The sequence below is a fragment of the Chelonoidis abingdonii genome, chromosome 1 (assembly GCF_003597395.2).
Source record: "Chelonoidis abingdonii isolate Lonesome George chromosome 1, CheloAbing_2.0, whole genome shotgun sequence".
Lineage (NCBI taxonomy): Eukaryota > Metazoa > Chordata > Testudines > Testudinidae > Chelonoidis > Chelonoidis abingdonii.
In genome coordinates, this window is record NC_133769.1 from 245960336 (window position 1) to 245981151 (window position 20816).

The window sequence follows — 20816 nt, forward strand, 5'->3', positions numbered from 1 at the left end:
GGTAGCCCAAGTTATATTTCAATGTCACATAATGAAAGAATACCCTTATTGTAACATGAGCCCCAGTGTTGATATCCAGTACCAGTGTGTAATAAGAGAAAAGGCAAGCAGCATTCTAATCACTTAATCAGGATTATAAATAGAACCCAGTCTACAAGCATTTGCATTTTGTCTAGTGGAAGTTCACATAAATCTAACTTCTGCGGTCTTGTAACACATTGTAGTCACCAACTAAGTCAGACCCTGAAGCCAAATCTCTCAGCAGACTTCATTTCAAGCTTCGTCATGGCTCCCTGAATACCACGGAGGATGATTTGCATTGTGGTGAGTAAGTTGACTTGACAGTGCATGCTCAGAGACAACTTTGAAACCCTAACCCTAACCTCAACCTGACTCCGTTATATAGAAGCCAGCTTGTAAAAGCATTTGTAAACATAGGCATGCTTCTAATGGCCTAGTTCTCCTCATGAGCTGCTATTCCTGCATTTAAAGTGCAGCTCTAGTCTGAGAAGTGGCAAAGTATAGTAGTATGAGGTTCCGGTGTTAAACCTCACAGGAGTGGCTTTGTCTATGTAAAAGTGACCATTTACAAAAATAATCTGTCATTCTGGTTGTCTTTCACTGCCAGTAATCAAGGTTCTTTGAGTTATTGGCTGTGTGCACACCTAATGTGGAGAATCCGTAGGGATGTGCACTCTTGATTGGAGATTTTTTTTTCATCAGCAGTGTTCACTGATCCACGCCTGCATGCTGTACAGCCTCAGATAGAGTGTATATAGGGTATATGCTGCTTCTCCAGTTCCTTCTTTACCACTTGCAGCTTAGCTGTCAGACACTACATCACGGATCGGCAACCTTTGGCATGCAGCCCATCAGGGAAAGCTGCTGGCCGGCCGGGACGGTTTGTTTACCTGCAGTGTCTGCAGGTTTGGCCAATCGCAGCTCCCACTGGCTGTGGTTTGCCGTTCCAGGCCAATGGAGGCTGCAGGAAGAGGTGGCCTGGTGACTAATTCTATAGAGGACTCATCAAGTGGAACAGTGAATACCCCAGGACCCTTTGCTCCAGGAAGATGCTTCAGTAGAACAGGAGCTAAAGGCAGAGGAAGAGGCACCCCTTTCTAATGAATTCTCTCTTACTATGCAGTTGATTTTAGTCTTTCAAGAACTAAGGAAGAGTGGTTAAGACTTTACAGATCCTCCTAGAGAAGACACAGGAACCTCACCATTTATTAGTGGATACTGTACATATCTTATCAAGGCAAGAGAGCAAATAGCAGAGTCCCGGGATCCGTATTTGGACCAATGCTATTCAGAATTATTCATGAATGATCTGGAAAAAGGGATAAACAGTGAGATGGCAAAGTTGTGGATGATACAAAATCACTCAAGATAGCTAAGTCCAAACCGAACTGTGAAGAGTTGCAAAGGAATCACAATACATGGTGACTGAGAAGAAAGGAAAAAAAAGGCAGATGAAATTCAATGTTGATCAATGCAAAGTAATGCTCACTGGAAAACATAATCCCAACTATACATACACAATGATGGGGTATAAATTAGCGTTACCACTCAAGAAAGATCTTGCAGTCATTGTGGATAGTTCTCTGGAAACATCTGCTCACTCTCCAGTGGCAGTCAATAAAGCAAACAGAATGCTAGGAAAGGGATAGAAAATAAGAGAGGAAAATATCATGACATTATATAGATCCATGGTATGCCCACACCTTTAATACCATGTGCAGTTCTGATCCTCTGAGATCAAAAAATATTACAAATGGAAAAGGTACAGGAAAGGGCAAAAAATTGATAGATATGGCACAGCTTCCACTTGAGGAGAGATTAAAGAGACTGGGACTATTCATCTTGAAAAAGAGACAACCAAGGTAGGATATGATAGAGATCTATAAAATCATGAATGGATGGAGAAAGTAAAGAAGTGTTATTTACTCCTTCACCTAACTCAAGCCCCAGGGGTCACCCAATGAAATTAATAGGCAGAAGGTTTAAAACAAACAAAAGGTACTTCTTCACACAACACCCAAACTGTGGAACTTGTTGAAGGCCAAAAGTATAACTGGGTTCAAAAAAGAATTACATAAATTCATTGATGCCGGTTCCTAGAGCGGGGTGACGAAGGAGCGACAAGATTATGATGATTAACAGATGGCTCAGGCAGTGGTGCTATAAGGAGGGCTTTGGGATGTACGGTCATTGGGAAGCGTTTACGGACAGACCGGACAGACGACTGTTTCACCTCCGGATGGACTTCATCTAAAGCAAGGAGGGAAATACGACTTCTCAGGATGGAGGCTCGCCGACCTTCATTAAGAGAGCTTTAAACTAGGGAAGTTGGGGGAGATGTTGGGAGCGATGTTCAGGAGATCCACGCCGGGAATTTTAACCTGGAGAGGAAGGAAGAACAAAGTGAGAGGGATAACCCTTGTGGACCGAAGAAAATTGACCCAAGGAGGAAAAGCGGAGTGAACTAGCCTAACAGGTGATGCTGGTGGTAGAAAGTCTGTGCACGACGGGGGAAAGAATGTCACTGACGACAAACGTCAAAAAATTAAAATGGTCTGTACACTAATGCGAGGAGCCTAGGGAACAAGATGGAGGAACTGGAGCTACTGGTGCAGGAAGTGAAACCGGATATTATAGGGATAACAGAAACCTGGTGGAAATAGTACTCATGACTGGAGTACGGGTATTGAAGGCTATGTGCTGTTTAGAAAAGACAGGAAGAAAGGCAAAGGTGGCGGAGTAGCCTTGTACATCAATGATGGGGTGAACTGTAATGAAATAAGAAGTGATGGAATGATAAGACGGAGTCTGTCTGGGTAAAAATCACGCTGGGTAAAAAAGCTACTAGAGCTTCCCCTGAGATAGTGCTTGGGGGTGCTACAGACCGCCGGGATCTGATTTGGATATGGATAGAGACCCTCTTTAATGTCTTTAATGAAGTAAAACACAAAGGGGAAATGTGTGATTATGGGAGACTTCAACTTCCCCAGATATAGACTGGAGGACGAGTGCTTGCAAGAATAATAGGGGTCAGAGTTTTTCTGGATGTGATAGCGGATGGATTTCTTCATCAAGTAGTTGAAGTACCTACGAGAGAGGATGCCATTTTAGATTTGGTTTTGGTGAGTAGTGAGGACCTCGTAGAAGAAATGGTGGTAGGGGACAACCTTGGTTCGAGTGATCATGAGCTGATTCAATTCAAATTAGATGGAAGGATAAACAAACGTAGATCTGGGATTAGGGTTTTCGACTTCTCGAGGGCTAATTTTAAAGAGTTAAGGAAATTAGTTAGGGAAGTGGATTGGACGGAGGAACTTGTGGATTAAATGCGGAGGAGGCCTGGAATTACTTTAAGTCGCAGCTGCGGAAACTGTCGGAAGCCTGCATCCCAAGAAAAGGGGAAAAAACCATGGGCAGGAGTTGTAGGCCAAGCTGGATGAGCAAGCAACTCAGAGAGGGGATTAGGAAAAAGCAGAAAGCTTACAGGGAGTGGAAGAAAGGCGGGATTAGCAAGGGAAGCTACCTTAGTGAGGTCAGAACGTGTAGGGATAAAGTGAGGAAGGCTAAAAGCCGCGTAGAACTGGACCTTGCGAAGGGAATCAAAACCAATAGTAAAAGGTTCTACAGCCACATATAAGAAGAAAACAAAGAAAGAAGAAGTGGGGCCCGCTATACACTGAGGATGGACGGAGTTAAGGATAACCTAGGCATGGCCCAATATCTAAATAAGTACTTTGCCTCAGTCTTTAATAAGACTAGTGAGGAGTTTAGGGACGATGGAGGGATGATAAACGGGAATGTGGATATGGAGGTGGATATTACCGCATCTGAGGTAGAGGCCAAACTTGAACAGCTTAATGGGACAAAATCGGAGGGACCGGACAATCTCCACCCGAGGATATTAAAGAACTGCGCGTGAAATTGCGAGCCCGTAGCGAGAATTTTTAAAAGCAATCGGTAAACTCGGGGTTGCTGTAGTACGACTGGAGAACTTGCTAACGTAGTTCCTATTTTTAAGAAGGAATAAAAAAGTGATCCGGGTAATTATAGGCCTGTTAGCTTGACGTCTGTCGTGTGTAAGGTCTTGGAAAAAATTTTAAGGGAGAAAGTAGTTAAGGACATTGAGGTCAATGGTAATGGGACGAATTGCAACATGGATTTACTAAAGGTAGATCGTGCCAAACCAACCTGATCTCCTTCTTTGAGAAGGTGACGGATTACTTAGACAAAGGAAATGCGGTAGATCTAATTTACCTCGATTTCAGTAAGGCGTTTGACACGGTTCCGCATGGGGAACTGTTAGTTAAATTGGAAAAGATGGGATGAATATGAAGTTTGTAAGGTGGATAAGGAACTGGTTAAAGGGAGACTCCAGCGGGGTCGTACTCAAGGGTGAACTGTCAGGCTGGAAGGAGGTTACTAGCGGAGTCCCTCAAGGATCGGCTTTTGGGACCGATCTTATTTAACCTATTTATTACTGACCTTGGCACAAAGAGCGGAATGTGTTAATAAAGTTTGCGGATGACACGAAGCTGGGGGTATTGCTAACACGGAGAAGGACCGGGATACTATTCAGGAAGATCTGGACCACCTTGTACACTGGAGTAATAGTAATAGGATGAAATATAATAGTGAAAAGTGCAAGGTCATGCACTTAGGGATTAATAATAAGAATTTTAGATATACGTTGGGGACGCATCAGTTGGAAACGACGGAGGAGGAGAAGGACCTTGGGGTATTGGTTGATAGCAGGATGACTATGAGCCGCCAATGTGATATGGCTGTTAAAAAAGCAAATGCGGTTTTAGGATGCATCAGGCGAGGTATTTCCAGCAAGGAGAAGGAGTGTTAGTGCCGTTATATACGGCGCTGGTGAGACCCCACCTGGAATATTGTGTGCAGTTCTGGTGTCCATGTTTAAGAAGGATGAATTCAAACTGGAACAGGTTCAGAGACGGGCTACTAGGATGATCCGAGGAATGGAAAATCTGCCTTATGAAAGGAGACTCAAAGAGCTTGGCTTGTTTAGCCTGGCCAAAAGAAGGCTCCGGGGGGATATGCTTGCTCTATATAAATATATCAGGGGGATTAACGTTAGGGAGGGAAGGAATTATTTAAGTTTAGTACTAATGTAGGCACGAGGACGAATGGGTACAAACTGGATATTAGGAAGTTTAGACTTGAAATTAGACGAAGGTTTCTAACCATTAGGGGAGTGAAGTTCTGGAACAGCCTTCCGAGGGAAGTAGTGGGGGCAAAAGACTTATCTGGCTTTAAGTAAGCTTGATAAGTATATGGAGGGGATGTTATGATGGGATAGTTTAATTTGGGCAATTGATCTTGGATTATCGGCAGATAAGTTTGCTCAATGGTCTGTGAGGGGATGTTGGATGGGATGGGAACTGAGTTACTGCAGAGAATTCTTTCTTGGGTGCTAGCTGGTGAGTCTTGCCCACATGCTCAGGGTTTAGCTGATCGCCATATTTGGGGTCGGGAAGGAATTTTCCTCCAGGGCGGATTGGCAGAGGCCCTGGAGGTTTTTCACCTTCCTCTGCAGCGTGGGGCATGGGTCGCTTGCTGGTAGATTCCCTGCAGCTTGAGGTCTTCAAATCTCAATTTTGAGGATTTCAATAACTCAGTCATGGGTTCGGGGTTGTTGTTATAAATGTGTATGGGTAGGGTTTTGTGGCCTGCCTTGTGCAGGAGGTCAGACTAGATGATCATATTGGTCCCTTCTGACCTATGAGTCTATGATCCCATGCTCTGGGTGTCCTAGGCTTTGACTGCCAGATGCTGGGACTAGATGACAAGGAATGGATCACTTGATTGCCATGTTCTGTTCATTCTCTTTGAAGCATCTGGTATTAGCCACTGCTGGAAGACAGGATACTGGGCTAGATGGACCATTGGTCACACTCAATATGGCCATTCTTATGTGCTTATGACTTAAGAGCACAAGGCAAGTGGATTTGCCAGTAGCTGTCACTTCACTGCAAACTCCTTGAAGTCAGGGCAGTTTGGTACATGTGTTCATTTCCTACCCAAGATAAAGGACCACTCAATAAGGGGCATGATGGACAGCAAGGAGAAGCACGAGCCCAATCTTTATGTGCAGAGGTAATAAAACTTAGGAATTACGGCATAACCCACCAAATCAGCATCTCAGCAATGTACATACCAGGTCTCCAGAACACCTGAGCAGATTCCTTGAATCCTCCATGCCTTTTGCCTTCCTTTGGTGGTAGACCTGCTGACCCAAGAATCAGGCACCTTAGCCCACCTTAGCCATCTTTCCTCCTCATCCTTCAAAGCCATGGCTCTCAGGTGTAGAACAGGAATTGTTCTATTGTTACCACAAGAAAAACTTACCTGCAGAAGAGGAATCATTTCCAGAAATCAATCTCCTTCTGAGTCTCACCTTTCTTATTTTCTTGATTGGCTGTTTGAACTTAAAACCTGCATTTGTCATTAAACATCAACCGTTGAAGAGATTTTTTTCAGTATTTCTGCATCACACCACTGTAAGATTAATCAAGGGCTTATCCAACCATTTTCCTCAGGGAAGGGAGCCCACTCCACCATGTGAGCTTAACTTAGTTCTCGATGCCTTGAGGAAATCTCTCCTTGAACCCATGGGTTATTGTTCTCTGTGACACTTAGCATTCAAAACCCCATTTCTTGTAGCCATCACTTCAGCCACGAACATGGGAATTGGGAGCAGTTATGGCTGATCCACCATACACATTATTCTACCATGACAAAGTGATTCTACATCTCCATCCTTCCTTCCTTCCTACTATCACAGGGTATAGTCCTCATGGACAGACTGGTGCCTCCTTGTGGTCATGCTGGGGATTAGCTCGAGGCCAATGTCCACATCCATGGTCTGCACACCATCACTTAGTCTCTGCTCTCACCTATGGCTCTTCTCTCAGCTCCCAAAACTGCAGCATCCACTTCTCGACACAGCCGTCCAGGTAGTTTACCATCTGTGTTCCCCTTTCCAGGGGAATCTGTCCAACAGTCTAACCACTTCCCCAGTGGCAAGTGGGGGAGGCCTAGGACTGCCCACTACTCCATGCCCCAACTCAAGGACCCTCTAAATCGCTGCCTCCTGTTGCTCGTCTGTAACCTTGGTCAATGCTGCTATTTCCCTGGACCAGTTCCCCATGGCCCCAGGACCTTCTTTGCCCTTATCTCAGGGCACTCAGCTGCTCAGTTGCAGGAACCAGCCACTGCACTGTCCAAAGTGCTTACAGTTCTCTCAGGCCTCCAGGGGTCCCTAGCCTCAGTTTGCCAGAAGCTGGGGACGAGTGACAGGATGGATCACTTGATGATTATCTGTTCTGTTCATTCCCTCTGGGGCATTGGCCATCTGGGCTAGATGGACCTTCGGTCTGAACCAGTATGGCCATTCTTACATTCTTTTGTCACAGGCCCTGCTCTGCCCTATGGTTTTTTATGTAGGCCTGCTGGGGCCCGATTGGCTCTTCCTCACAATCCCCCTCCTATTGGCTGCTTCCCACACAGTATCTACAGTGCTCTATTAACTCTTTCTCTGCCAGTTTGGGGCAGACGGCCTATCACTCCTAAAGTCTCACCTAACTTTCACATCAACAAAAACATTGAATTACCAGGTCTTTACCCCAAACCCATATGTGAAGGAAATAAGCCAGTCTTCATACTGTGGATGTGCTTTCTATCTTGACAGGACTAAACCCTTTAGATCCTCCCCTAGAGCCTGTTTCCTTTGCAGGAAGAATGAAGGGAGCTTTGATTTCCACGTAGATTTTCTGTCAGGGTGCATCTTAACGTGTTACAAAGCTTCTGATAGCCCATCCCAAGAGGGTATAATCCACCTTTCTAGCCCTACTTAAGAACACAGCTTTGCAAATGTCTGCAATTGGTATCACCTCATCATCTGCACATCTTTTCCTAGCATTATGCTATCCTTCAGGAGCAGATACAGCCTCTCATGCAGATGTTCTCCAAATTCTGCTGAATGTCTCAACATCCACCTCCCTAATTGGGGTGCTCCATTACCCGCCTTCCTTTCCCCTCTGCTTCTGAGTCCTCCTCTGTCTGAACTGCATGGTTGAGAAGGAAATGGAGTGATAGTGGGTCCCCCCTTCCAATATACTGTCTGGCATGGACATGTGGATGCTACTAACTAAAAATCTCCAAGAAGGCACAGCCACAGTGAACATCCATGCAGACAACGTATTTTGAACTCCAACTACTGGATGGGCAAGTAACCTCTCCTCCTATAGGCCAAATCCTACTTTTAATTATATTTGTACACTCAGTTCCCATTCTCTTCAATGAGTCTATGCAGATGTAACTGAAGGTAGAATTTGGTCTTACTATTAGAACTTATTTCTGATAACATATGAACCAGAATAAAAGTCAGCATACTGTCCTATAGCTATGGAAACTTTGCAGGGTTACAATAAACAGAAGGGATATGATACTGAGTCCATACAATACAGATCTTTTCAGTAAAGAAGATGCTTTTTAGTTTGCCAATTAATGTGTCTGGACATGTCTTGTGCAGGGTGGGCCTAGCAAGGATGCTATTTCTAGCTATAGTGAATAATCTAGTTCATCAACTAGATACTTGTGGTGAGGTCATGTTTCTTACTGAACTGAACCTGATCCACCAGCTCAGAATGGAAGACTGCCCCAGCACAAAAGGATGTCATGTAAATACTTGCCTCATAGTACTCACCTGTGTGTTTTCCTTAGGAAGGTAAATCTGTCTTGGGCTAATATTTTCATGTTTGTGAAAGCAAGTCCAGCAAGGACTATGCACTCAGCGAGGTGACTATACCAAAATGCCTGCCAGATGTAATTAGGTGTATAGTGTAGTCTTGCCTTTGCTAAAGCATCAATTACAAAAACTCAACTTGTTAACAGGTGCCCTGAAAAATTTTTTTTTTTTCTTTTTGGTTACGTGTCACTTGTAGGGTAAAGTAGTATGCTGGGGTTGCTAATGTCTCATTTTCCAGATTTGTTGCAGAAATGGCTAATGGACTGTTCTGCACCCTGTCCTGCTATGTAAAGTTAAATATATGCTCTAGAAACAGTGCCCCAAAGGGGATAGGCAAAACCATCAACCGGCTCATCTCCATAGCTGTATTTCTCCTCATACATACTTTGGAATAGCAACTGCTATCTCCTAAACTTACACAGCCTGAGCAGCTGTTTCACTACTTCAGAGGTTTGGCTGGAGTAGCCTTATCATAGCAAATGCCATCCGTGGCCACACCTCCTCTAACAATGGGGATTTGGACCCTGAAGGCTTCTACAGCTACATGTGAACTGTCTATCAGAGAAGAATAAAGTCCTGTTGCCCAAGAGAGTGTGACAGAAGAATGTATAAATCACCCTATACTTGAACTAAGCTATTTCGCTATATGAAGGTCTATGCTCTTCTGTGCTCTAACCTGCTCTTGCTGAACATGGCAGCACCCTGGAAAGCCAGTGGCAGATTCGGGTGCATTCAGCAATGGAAAGAGGTTTAAATTTCTATCTTACTGACTTTAAATTTTCCATTTTAAGGTGCTTGCATTGATTACAGAAGTGTTCTGGGGGAGGGAGAAATAGGAGATGCAAACCAGTGGGTTTTGGCAGTTGACTAGGAGAGAGTGGGGGTTCACTTAATTCTCCACTGCAAACACGCTTCATTTAAAGAGTATTGTGACTTAAAAAAAGAAACAGGGACCAGTTTGGTTTTGACACTTTTTTTATTTTTACTGTTAACAATCAAACAAGAAAAAAACAAATCTGGAATTAACAAAGCTGGTCAGAAAAACAGTGCAATTTAGAGAGCACTGGAAAGATTATGAAGGTTCAGGAGCAACTGGATCTCCCAAGCTGCCTTTTAGGGATCAGTTCACCTTTCCAATGAACAGATAAAAAAAATCTGATAGCATCAATGACCAAAACAATTTTAAATACTCAGTGGAAAAAACATTACTCTTTAAAAGTCTATAGACTACATTTACATTGTATTCAACTGTTTTTCTAGTACAAATCTGAGAAACAGCAAATTCCATTGCACATGTAAATGTTCTCCCGGCATCTTCCCCCTCTCTCCCCATCTCACACGTGCCCGTCCAACCCCCATGACTAGTTCCCTTGTTCTTCTGGAACAGGAAGACAGGATACAATCCCTAGGAGTAAGGAGTGTTGTGTTCCCTCTGTAGTAATTGCGCATTCTGCCACTTGTGGATAAAGGATTTTGGAACTGACTTGGTTGCCTCAAAACTCTGAGTTAGTGCCCAGCAAAATGTTGCCCAACCCAAAATTTTGATGAAAATTGTCTTACAAGCTCTGCATTTAGTGACTATATTTAAACAAGCCTGATGTCTTATAACAATTTGCAAGCTAATAAGTAGAAAAAAGGAAATCAGTGAAGTTCCGTCAGAGTTCCTAACTCCCATGTTACCAGAAGCCTCACAGTAGCCATGTCAGAAGTATCATTAGAGCGATTTACCACAGTGGTAACAACTGCTTCCAGTTGCATGGCTAAAGCTGGAGATTTGGCTTGGGTGTCATTTGCTATTTAGCTATTAAGTATCCAAAGATCTTGGTCCAGTTGACTTGGAGGCCAGTACCAGGAAGAGGAGATACTTTGAGATGTGTGGTCCCTATTTGTATTCCAAACATGGGGGGTGTACATATGTGCTTCACACCTGAGCCAGAAGGTTTTCTTAGCCGTGTTCATTGAACCACACATGCATTGTGCGTCCCATCGTGCTCAGAGCCCAGGGTATAATAGGTCATGTGGGTCAACACCTCTGTGTCCCTCTTACCACTGAGTAGTCCAGTCCACAGTAGAAGTGATGGAGAGCGGGTACTGGAATACAAATAGGGACCACACATCTCAAAGAACCCTGAGTTACAGGTAAGTAACCACTTCTTTGAGTGATGGGCCCTACATGTGTTCCAAAAGTGGGTGAGCAGCAAGTAGTGATCAGTGTGGAGCAGGGTGCGAGAATGAGGTAGGAAGGGCTGTCTGCAGTACGGAGTGGTGTACTTTCGCAGCCGCTGCTTGGGTGATGGCATAGTGGGATGTGAATGTGTGGCTGGAATGCTATGCTGCTGCACAACAGTTTGCCAGAAGACATCCACGAGGCAGGCCAATGTGGCTGCTTGTAGAGAGTGATTATGTCTGGTGGCTGCACATTGGATTGTGTGTAGTATTTGCGGATGCACCTGGAGACCCCTTTGGAAATTCATTGGGAAGAGAAGGGTTGGCCCTTGGAATGATCAGCAGTAGCCAGAAACAGTTTCAGCAATGTGTGGAAGGAGTGAGTCCTACATAGACAGAATGCTAGTGTGTGGCAGACATTGAGGGAATGCAGGACTTGGTCTGCATGGGAGATGTGTGGTTTGGGACAGAAAACAGGTAGGTGGATGGACTGATTGAGGTGGAACTCCAACACTATCTTTGGAGGAATTTAGGGTGTAGGCGTAAGGAAACTACGCCTTGTGGAACACTGTGTAAGGAGTGGGGGGGTCAGTCATGGCCACCTGTCGAGCTGAGATGATGGCAACCAAGAACATCACCTTCATGGAGAGATGGAGCATGTTGCCATCAGTTCAAAGGGAGGTTTTATGAGGGAGGAGAGAACAGGATTAAGGTCCCACGGGGGTGTGGGCTTCAATACTGGCTGGAAAGTATTGAGGAGACCCTTCATGCAACGGACAGTGGTAGTGTGTAAACACAGAGGCGCCATCTACTGGGAGAAGGCACTGAGCACTGCCAGGAGGACCTGTATAGTGCCAAGGGCAAGGCATCATGTTTTGAGATTGAGAAGGTAGTCAATGATAAGAGGTATAGATATGGCACTCAGTGGTGATGCAGGTTGCCCACGAGGTGAAGTGTTTCCATTTAGCTTGGTAGCATGCTCTGGTGGATACTCTCCTGCTCTGAGTAAGGATTTGCCAAACCAGGGTGGAGCACCCCCATCCAGATTGGGATGGTGGATTGTCTTCCGATTGTGCGAGATCTGGCAGCAAAGGCAGAGTGGTCTGTGGGTGGAGAGGTCTCTAAACAAAAATTGATGGCGCCAGAACAGGGATATGGATATTATGGAAGCTCGGTCCTGGTGGACCTTGTGTAGTACTTGCAGAAGGAGGGGAATGGGGGGAAAGGCGTAGCTGAGGTCATCTGACCAGGGGAGAAGTGTATCACCCTGCAAATCTTTCCCTAAGGCTTCCCTGGAATAATAAAGGGGCAGCTTACAGTTCTTGTGGGTGGCAAAGAGATCCCAGCACGGGATGCCCCATTAGTGGAAGAGATATTGGAATATGCCATCATGTAGCTCCCAGTCATCATTGAGGTAGAGAGTCCTGCTGAGCGTGTCGGCCAGGGAATTTTGAGTGCCCGGGAGACAGGTGGCTTGAAATGTTATGTGGTGTTTGATGCACCAGTTCCACAGGTGGATGGACTCGGAGCAGAGGGAGAGAGACTTGGTGCCACGCTGCTTTTTGATGTACACAACTACTGCAATGTTGTCGGAGAGCAATTGAATGTGGCATAAGTGGAGGAGAGGAAGAAAAGCCTGGCAAATCAAATGGACTGCCCTCAGTTCTAGCAAGTTTATATGAAGCCTGACCTCTTGAGGCATCCAGACATCCTGGGCTGTGTGATGGTCCAGGTGTGCCCCTGACTCGCAAAGGAGGCATCTGTGGTGATGATGGCATGTGGGGTAGAAAGGGTGAAGGGGGTACCGACCATGACCTTGGAAGGGTTGGTCTACCAGGCGAGGGAGGCCAGCACTGCAGCACAATGAGTCTGGCCTCCAAGCAGTCCCTGCTGGGATGGTAGATGGAGAGGAGCCACATTTGGAAGCAATGCAAGTGCAGATGTGCACACGGTGTCACGGAGGTACAGGCTGCCATATGTCCAAGGAGGGAGAGACAACAGCGAACCGTGATGCATGGATTGTGGCGTAGATCTGTAATTATGGCTCTCAGGATTGCAAAGTGGTCTGCCAGAAGGCAGGCTCGTGCTGTGATGGAGTCAAGCTGTGCCGGAATAAAGTTGGTCATCTGTGTAGATATGAGCACCAACTTCTCCTTGTTGATGTAAATACCTAAAAACATCAGGACTGCGCGAAGGGCTAGAATGGCAGTGATAAGTTCTTCTCATGATAGCACAAAAAGGAGCCAGTCATTCCGGTAGGGGTACACTAGTAGCGGAGGGAGTGTATCTGTGCCACGACAACAGTGAGGACCTTTGCAAAGACCCGGTGAGCTGCCGCTATGCAGAAAGGGATGATCCAGAGTTAGTAATGGTGGTGTCCTACATGGAAACAGAGAAATTTCCAGTGGACTGGATGAATGTCAATATGGACACAGGCATCCTTCATGTTGAGAGCCACGAACCAGGTCCTCTGAGGGAAAGAGGGGATAAACAATGCCAGCATCACCATGCGGAATTTGGATTTCCTGATAAAGATGTTCAGTAGTCAAAGGTCAAGAATAAGGCAGTGTGTCTGCCCTTTGAGATGAGGAAGTATGGAGAACAGAAGCCTCTTCCCAGGTAGGGAGGTGGTATTTGCTCTATGGCTCCCTTCACGAGAAGGAAGTTTGCTTCTTTCTGGAGAATGCACTGCTGGGAAGGATCCACTGGGGCTGGTGAGAGGAAGGGCTGATGTGGGCAAGAAAGGTATTCGTGGTGGATGATCTCCAGTACCCAACAGTCCATGGTGATCTTGCCCAAATTGTGGGCAAATAGGGCAAGATGGCCCCCAAAAACATGGAACACCATGGGAGGAGGCTTATGAGTCTCGACAGGTTAAAAAAATGGACATTAACCTGAAATTGTTATCCTTCAAGATGTGTTGCACGTATCTATTCCACTGTAGATGTGTGCATGCCCCAAGCACCGTCGCTGGACATTTTTCCCTTAGCAGCACCTATTGGGGCAGCTCAAACACCCCCTCGTGCCATGCACTCATAGCACCAGTGTAAAGCATCCTGCTGACCCCACAATCATTTCCTTCTTTCTGTCCAACTCTGATGTAGAAGAGTAAGAGGGCAGGTCATGGAATGGAGATGTGCAACACATCTCAAAGAACAGTAGTTGCAGAAGGTTAGTAACTGTTTCTTCTTCTTCGAGTGATTGCACATATGCATTCCACTGTAGGTGACTCCGAAGAAGTTGCATAAGTGGTGGGATTGGAACTCATGAACATGCTGACTGCAAAACAGCTCGACCAAATTTAGCATCGTCCCTGACTGAGTGATGGCATAGTGAGAAGAGAATGTGTGTACTGAAGACCAAGTTGCTGTTTTGCAAATGTCCTGAATAGGGATCTGTGCTAGGAATGCCACTGATGGTGCTTGCAACCTCATGGAATGAGCAGTCAGATTAACTAGTGGCAGAACACCAACCTGATCATAACACAGGTGAATGCATGATGTAAACCAGGACAAAATTCTCTGAGCAGACATAGGGAGACCCTTCATCCTGTCAGCTATGAACAGTTGGGTGGATTTACAGAATATTCTAGGGCTTTCTATGTAGATACTAGGGCTTGTTTAACATTCAATAAGTGAAGACACTGCTCTTCCCTATTCGCATGTGGCCTCAGCTGTCCTTGTCCTTAGTATCTGGGACCCCAGCTGAGGGCTGATAGTTTGGATACTAAGGACAAGGATAACTGTGGTCTTGAGAAATGTATCCCTGCACATACCATGTGGCTGTCCAGACACCATGTCAGTGAGTTGAAGACCTAGGCTGGAACCATGAGCACTGGATCCAGGTCAAGGGGAATATACTATAGCTACCTAGGCTTGGAGAGGTCTGAGATGTAGCCTTGCATGTTGCACTACATATGTGCATGACGCCATGTGACCAGGAGACTCGGACTCTTGTATAGTTATGATCAGATGCGCTTGCAGGGACCTTATCAGGGATGTAATTGAGCAGAACTAATTTGACAGAATCAAATACCGCACCAATGAACTCTATCCTTTGGACCTTTCTCAGTTGGCAGGATTGGTTCTTGAAATTTGGCACTGGAGTTTGGATCAGGAGCTGGCCAACGGGGTAGTGGTCCTCTTCTTTTGGAGGCCACTGAACCAGAGTGTCTTTAAGACCCCAAAATTGGGAGAAACCCCACATGTTCCCATGGGGCCACTCCATTGGCATAGGTCCCCAATGACCTTTAGGCCAAGCACTCAGTGACACCCCTGTGCCTAGATCGAGTAGGAGTGCATGGGAAAGTGGTGGGAGCAACTCCTTGCATGACAGGAGTATGACCCACTCTTCAGCTCAGAAGATGAGTCTCTATCTACTGACCATTAATTAGCAAAAGCAAATGAGACAAATGTCCAGTTTTGCCAAAAAGGGACAGTGAGGTTCAGGCCAGCCTTGTACAGGGGAGGATCAGCTCAGACCAGCTCTGTGGCAGGAAGGGGGGAATAGGGTCCCACCACCACAGCTGGCTCCGGCTTCAAGCCTGGCCAGGGCCTCAGGGGGAAGAGGAGGCACAGGGCAGCAGGGCCCTGGGGGAAGAGCGGGGGCAGGGCCCTAGTTCTGGTGCCAGGAACCTCTCCACTTCTATACAGGTTCCAATACGCCTCTGAGGTGCCAACTTGAGCCATACTGTGATAAGTGGGAGCTGGAGACCCATCAGACTGCACAACCTATCATACACTCAGCTACCAGCACAAGGGGATGCATGACACATGGGCGGTTCTATGAACACTGCTAATAAAACCTTCCAGCTCAGACAGCTGGGGCACATGCGCACCCCCACATTTGGAATACATGCAGGGACCATTGTTCAAAGATGGAAAAACAAGTTTTTTCAGCTAACCAGATGTCCAGCTTGCATACAAAATGGCAATATAGTCTTAATCTTTCATTTGTCCCATCTGCTCCTCCAACTCCATTTGAACATTTTTGTTTACTTGAAGTCACGTTAGTAAAAAAACATTGTATAGGATGCAAGCTTGATGTCAGAACTATGTGGTGGTGGGTCAGATTCGTCCATCCAGGGTAAGACAATAGAACAGCTGGGGACGAATGGACTCAGTGTTGCAGCTGCTGCTGTTGCTCTCCACTAAGCTCTCATCTGATGGATATCGTTGTTGACTCGGGGGAGGGGGTCAACAGTATTGGCCCCACTTCTGGTTTGGAGGCGTGGGGGACAATCAATAAGCCCTCTTGCTCTTTTTCAGGCCATTAAGAGGTTGACATGGTAGACTCGAGTGCTTTGTCATCACCCAGGTAAGAGAACTTCATAGGCTACCGGCCCAACTCAAATGTTCCCTGCCATTTGGCCCACAGCTTGGACTTGGAGAGCAACAATAGTACTCAGTTGCCAGGTTCTGAGGGCCAGAGATGGGTCCCTCAGTTGTATCATTGCTCCTCGGTCTGATGGGTTTTATCAAGTTTTTGTGAGCCAATCCTCTGAGCCTTCTGTAATATCTACAGGACCAACCCTCTGATCTGAGACGACGACTACTCCTAGGTCTCTCAGAGGAGGTCCGGATTCCTCTGAGTTGCCTCCCATATAGCAGTTCAAATAGAGAAAATCCTGTAGACACCTTCCACGAATTACAAGGCAGGTAGCAGTTTGTCCCGGTATCGCAGGTCATCATTGATGAACTTATGGAGAATGGATTTCAAAGTCTTATTAAACCTTTCTACTAAACCATCAGTTTGTGGGTGGTAGACGGAGATCTTCAGGGAACAAATGTTCAACAGCCTGCACAAATCCACTATTTATTGCAATGAAAAGTTGATTCCCTGGTATGTTAGTATCTCCCTCAATACCACGGCTGAGGCAAATATTTTCAGAAGTGCCATTGCTATGGTGCGGTAGTTTACCCCAAAGCCATGCTGCTGCGATCAAGAGTCATGAAGTCTACCATTACCAATATGTGGTGGAACCCTGGCCCACTTTTCTCCAGAGGTCCCAGCAGGCCCATACTGATCCTCTCAAAAGGTACTCCCACCACTGGGAGCCAGATTAGGGGTGTCCTTGGGGATTCATTTAGGGCCAGCACATTGACATTCCGGATATGAAGCACAAAAATCACTCACCTTGTGAATGCCAGGCCAAAAGAATCTAAGGGCCATTCTGTGTAAAGTCTTCTCTCGTCCCAGATGTCTGGCCCAGGGCAATGAGTGGGCTAGCTGCAGCAGACCTCGTCAGAACCTCTCAGATACCTGCAGCTGTTGGAGTAACTACTGGGGTTTGTTGATCTCAGGTTATCCAGTATAAATGGTCATTGTGGACCTCGAAGCAGAGCTCTTGGGGTAACTGTTGGTTGGTGCCCCCTCCTCCTCGAGGTTGGTCACTTGTTCCCATGCACGACTGAAAGTGGGGTCTTCTCTCTACTCCCTCATAAAATCTCCTTCAACAATTAGCCACTTGATCCTGACTTCCTCTGGCACCACTGTCTCAATGGAGTATGATTCAAGGCCTTCCGATTGGTCAGGGGGCTCTCCCTCCAGTCTCCTTTTGGCCTAGGAACCCCCTCAAATGTGGTCTCTGATTTGTTTCCGCTGACATTTGGTCTCCCCACTCATACATGACCTTCCCAAACCATTGCCAGTCCCATCCCAGGATCATGGTTTATGCTACTCTCATGGCCAGACCGACCAGGCACGTTTCCTTGTGATAGTCAACCTCTGGGCTTTACCTTAGTGGCAGGTATGACCGTACATCCTCATGCACTGGAGATATACAGGGGCCTCTGTCCAGTCCAGTGACTTCCCTAGGTTAGCATGTATGATGTCTGGCTGTACCCTGAGTTGACCAGACCTGTTACTGGGGTGCTGTTGATCACCACAATGATCAGAAGTTCGGGCAGGCTCTCTTCTGGGTCCATGGGCCTAGGCTTTGGCCATCATTACAATCCATAAAGGAGCAATCGCATCTGAAGTGACCCTCCTGGCCACACTCAGAACATCTGTCCCTCGTTGTCTTCATTGCAGGGTTGTGTCATGATGGTCCAGGCCTGCCAGGCGTGGTTTCCCCCACCCAGGGTCTCATGCTGGGGTTCCGGGCAGCTCCAGGGTTTGGGGCTACTATACACAGCCCAGATCTAATCCTTTTTTGGATTTGTACTGTCTCTTGTACGGGTCCCTCCTACAACTCCCAGATTTAGGTGCCTGTAGTCCAGGATCCTCTGCGGCTAAGTAATCTTCCATCAGAGAGACTGCTTCCACAAGAGTTGTCAGATGGGGTCGATGTATAAACTCCTTCCCCACAGGGGGAAGGATTTGCGTAAACTGTTTCAAGATGACAGCCTCTGACATTCATGTTCCCATCAGCTTCTCCAGGTCCAACCATAGCCAGCAGTAGTCCCCGAATTGCTGAGCCACTGCCTGAGGTCAAGCTCTGGGGAAGGTATCTCTCCCTTCGAAATTGCTGATGGACTGTCTTGGGGTTAACTCTGGTGTGGTCCAAGATGACTGCCTTCACTTTGGCTTAATCGAGTGCATCAGTAGGGTTTAGGGTTCTGGTAGGCGGTCTGTGCGGTCCCGGTCAAGTATGGGGCCACTAGGGTAGCCCAGTGCTCAGGAGGCCAGCAAACCATGGTGGTGACTCACTCAAACATGACTAAGAAGGCCTCTGGGTCATCCTTGAGCCCAATTTGGCAAGTCTCACGGTAACCCTGACAAGTGTTCTCTGTCCCTCAACCCGACGCGGTGGCACTGGGCAGCCAGATAGTTGTAAGAGCACCACCATCTGCTGAACCAGGCGCTTCTGTTAGATTTGGTGCTGTGCTGCTAACTCCTTGAACTGCTGTTCTTGGTGCTGGGCCATCTGCTGCAGTAGCTGGGCCTGTTGTTGGGTTGCCTGCTGCTGCTGGTTTTCCAGCACCCATTTTGGTATCCATACTGGCCATGGAATTTTATCATCGAGTGCTCCCCTTCTTGGCCCTCTTAACAGGACTCAACTGTTAAGGACAGTAAGAGGCTCTGACCCTCTGGGCAGGACAGAGTGAACAATCAGTCTAAATCAGGAGTCCCTGGTAGCCACTCCTACTGGTCAGTGCAGGGCTAGGGAAACCCAGGCCCATCCTACTCCACGGGGTTCCAACCTGGGGCCCTGTGAAGCCGGTAAACTCCATATTAAGGGTTCAAACCACGGCTCCTAACACATTCCTGGGGTCACTTTCTACCATAAAGTCCATCTCGAGCATATCCTCAACTGGCAGAGGCTCAGCATCCTAGTCAGGCTCCATGGCCAGCTAGTCAGCAGCATAGTCTGAGTCCACAGTCCCGACAGCCTGGTGAGTCAACAGTTCCGCTGCAGTAGCCAGCAGCACACGTTCTTCCTTCTCTTCCGTCAGCCCCAACTGACCTGCCCTTCCTCCTTTTATCTGTCCCCTCCACCTGGAGCCTGTGTAACAGGGGTGAGGGTGTATGGTCTCCAGTGATTGGTCAGCATCTTTTGGCCATGTGCATGGTTGATACACCCCATCACGTACCTGAAAGTCAAGAAGTCCCATAATGAACATATCTGTGAAGGCTGGAAAGAACCACAATGGAAAAAAGCCATTCACAAATCAATTCTGCCTGAACCACCTCCAAAAATGCTGTCCAATACAGCATCTAAAAGGAGCCCCAGTAGGGCGAAGAGGGTTATAATGATAACCTAAAAGAAATGCACACCTTCTACACCTGCTGACCTCACTAACCCTTAAAGCAGAAGTCGCCAAACTGTGGGGCACCCTCCCCCAGGAGTGTGCAGAGGAACCTTCAGGGGGCCTGGCGGGCCCAGGCCAGCCCCTACAGGGGGAGAGGAGCAAGCACCTCCCAGACCCCTTGCCCCTGTCCACATCCCCCCACTCAGACCTGCAGCCCTGCTCCCAGCCCTGGAGGGTAGGGGGGGCACAGACAGGGGTAAGGGGGGGATGCAACCTTCACAAGTTTGGGGACACTGCCTTAAAGCAAGGCAGGGAAGGTATTTTCCGACCTGCCTCAAGAGTTTAGTGAGGTTAGCAGCTGCAGCATGGGAAACTTGATAGTCTCAATTTATCTTGATAAAGAAATAGGATTAAATGGGATTTTCTGAAAGGCAATGTTTATATTTAGGGGGCTTGGTTGGACATTACTCTGCTGCGCTAAAAGGTAAAATGTGTCCCTTTTGTAGACCAGGAAGAGCCATCTGCTCATAAGCAAGTGCCTTCCAAATCTGTAGGCAGGGAATGAACGCCTTCTCTTGAAAGATCTTTGACAGCTGTTAATATATTAACAGGGCCTAGATGCTACTAGGAGAGGTTCCATAGACAAGCAAGAGAAGGAAGGACCCATGTCAAGCTAGGGTTGGGGAAAAAATGCAAAGTCTTTCTCCCCTCCTCCCCACTCCTTCTAGCAGCTGTAAAGGGGAGTAGGGTACACAGCAGAGCGAAGACATGAGCTTGACAGACAGGCTTGTTGGGTTATGTACTATCACTTTTCTCCCTATCCACGCATCAGCTCCTGAGTACAACTGGCCAAATTTGGATAAGCCTAAACTAAACGACCATTACCTGGTCTGCGCCAACAACATCCACTTCTTCGCCTATGTCTTCTGCTCCACCATCTGCTGAGAAGTCTTCTGCCTTGATCACATCTTCGCTGGAACGAAAAGCCGAGCAGTTTAGTTCCTGGCCTGGAAACACACTTCCCTTTGATGGAGGTTCTACTTAGGAGGTGTTTTGCTTGCAGTGCTAAAAGGGAGGGCAGATTTTAAAGACTGCATGCACATGATACAAGTTGCTTTTAGGATTCTTGCAGACAGTCTTTGGCCCAAAGTGGGAGAAGAGTTTCA

At 46.8% G+C, this 20816-nt stretch overlaps 1 protein-coding gene across 5 annotated transcripts in view; it reads right to left on the bottom strand.

Annotated features, from left to right (window-relative positions):
• Positions 1-9748: 9748 nt before the first annotated feature.
• Positions 9749-20816, bottom strand: part of LOC116830156 (cohesin subunit SA-2-like) — a 104721-nt gene continuing 93653 nt past the window's right edge. For 4 of the 5 annotated variants that reach the window (XM_032789436.2, XM_075060795.1, XM_032789437.2 and 1 more), the window contains 2 exons: positions 20536-20623; positions 9749-19491 (listed from right to left, as the gene is read on the bottom strand). In XM_032789436.2, coding sequence (XP_032645327.1) covers positions 19252-19491; positions 20536-20623 — 328 coding nt within the window. In that variant the 3' untranslated portion in view covers positions 9749-19251. The remainder of the gene's footprint in view (positions 19492-20535; positions 20624-20816) is intronic. The other variant, XM_032789442.2, reaches the window with a different exon arrangement.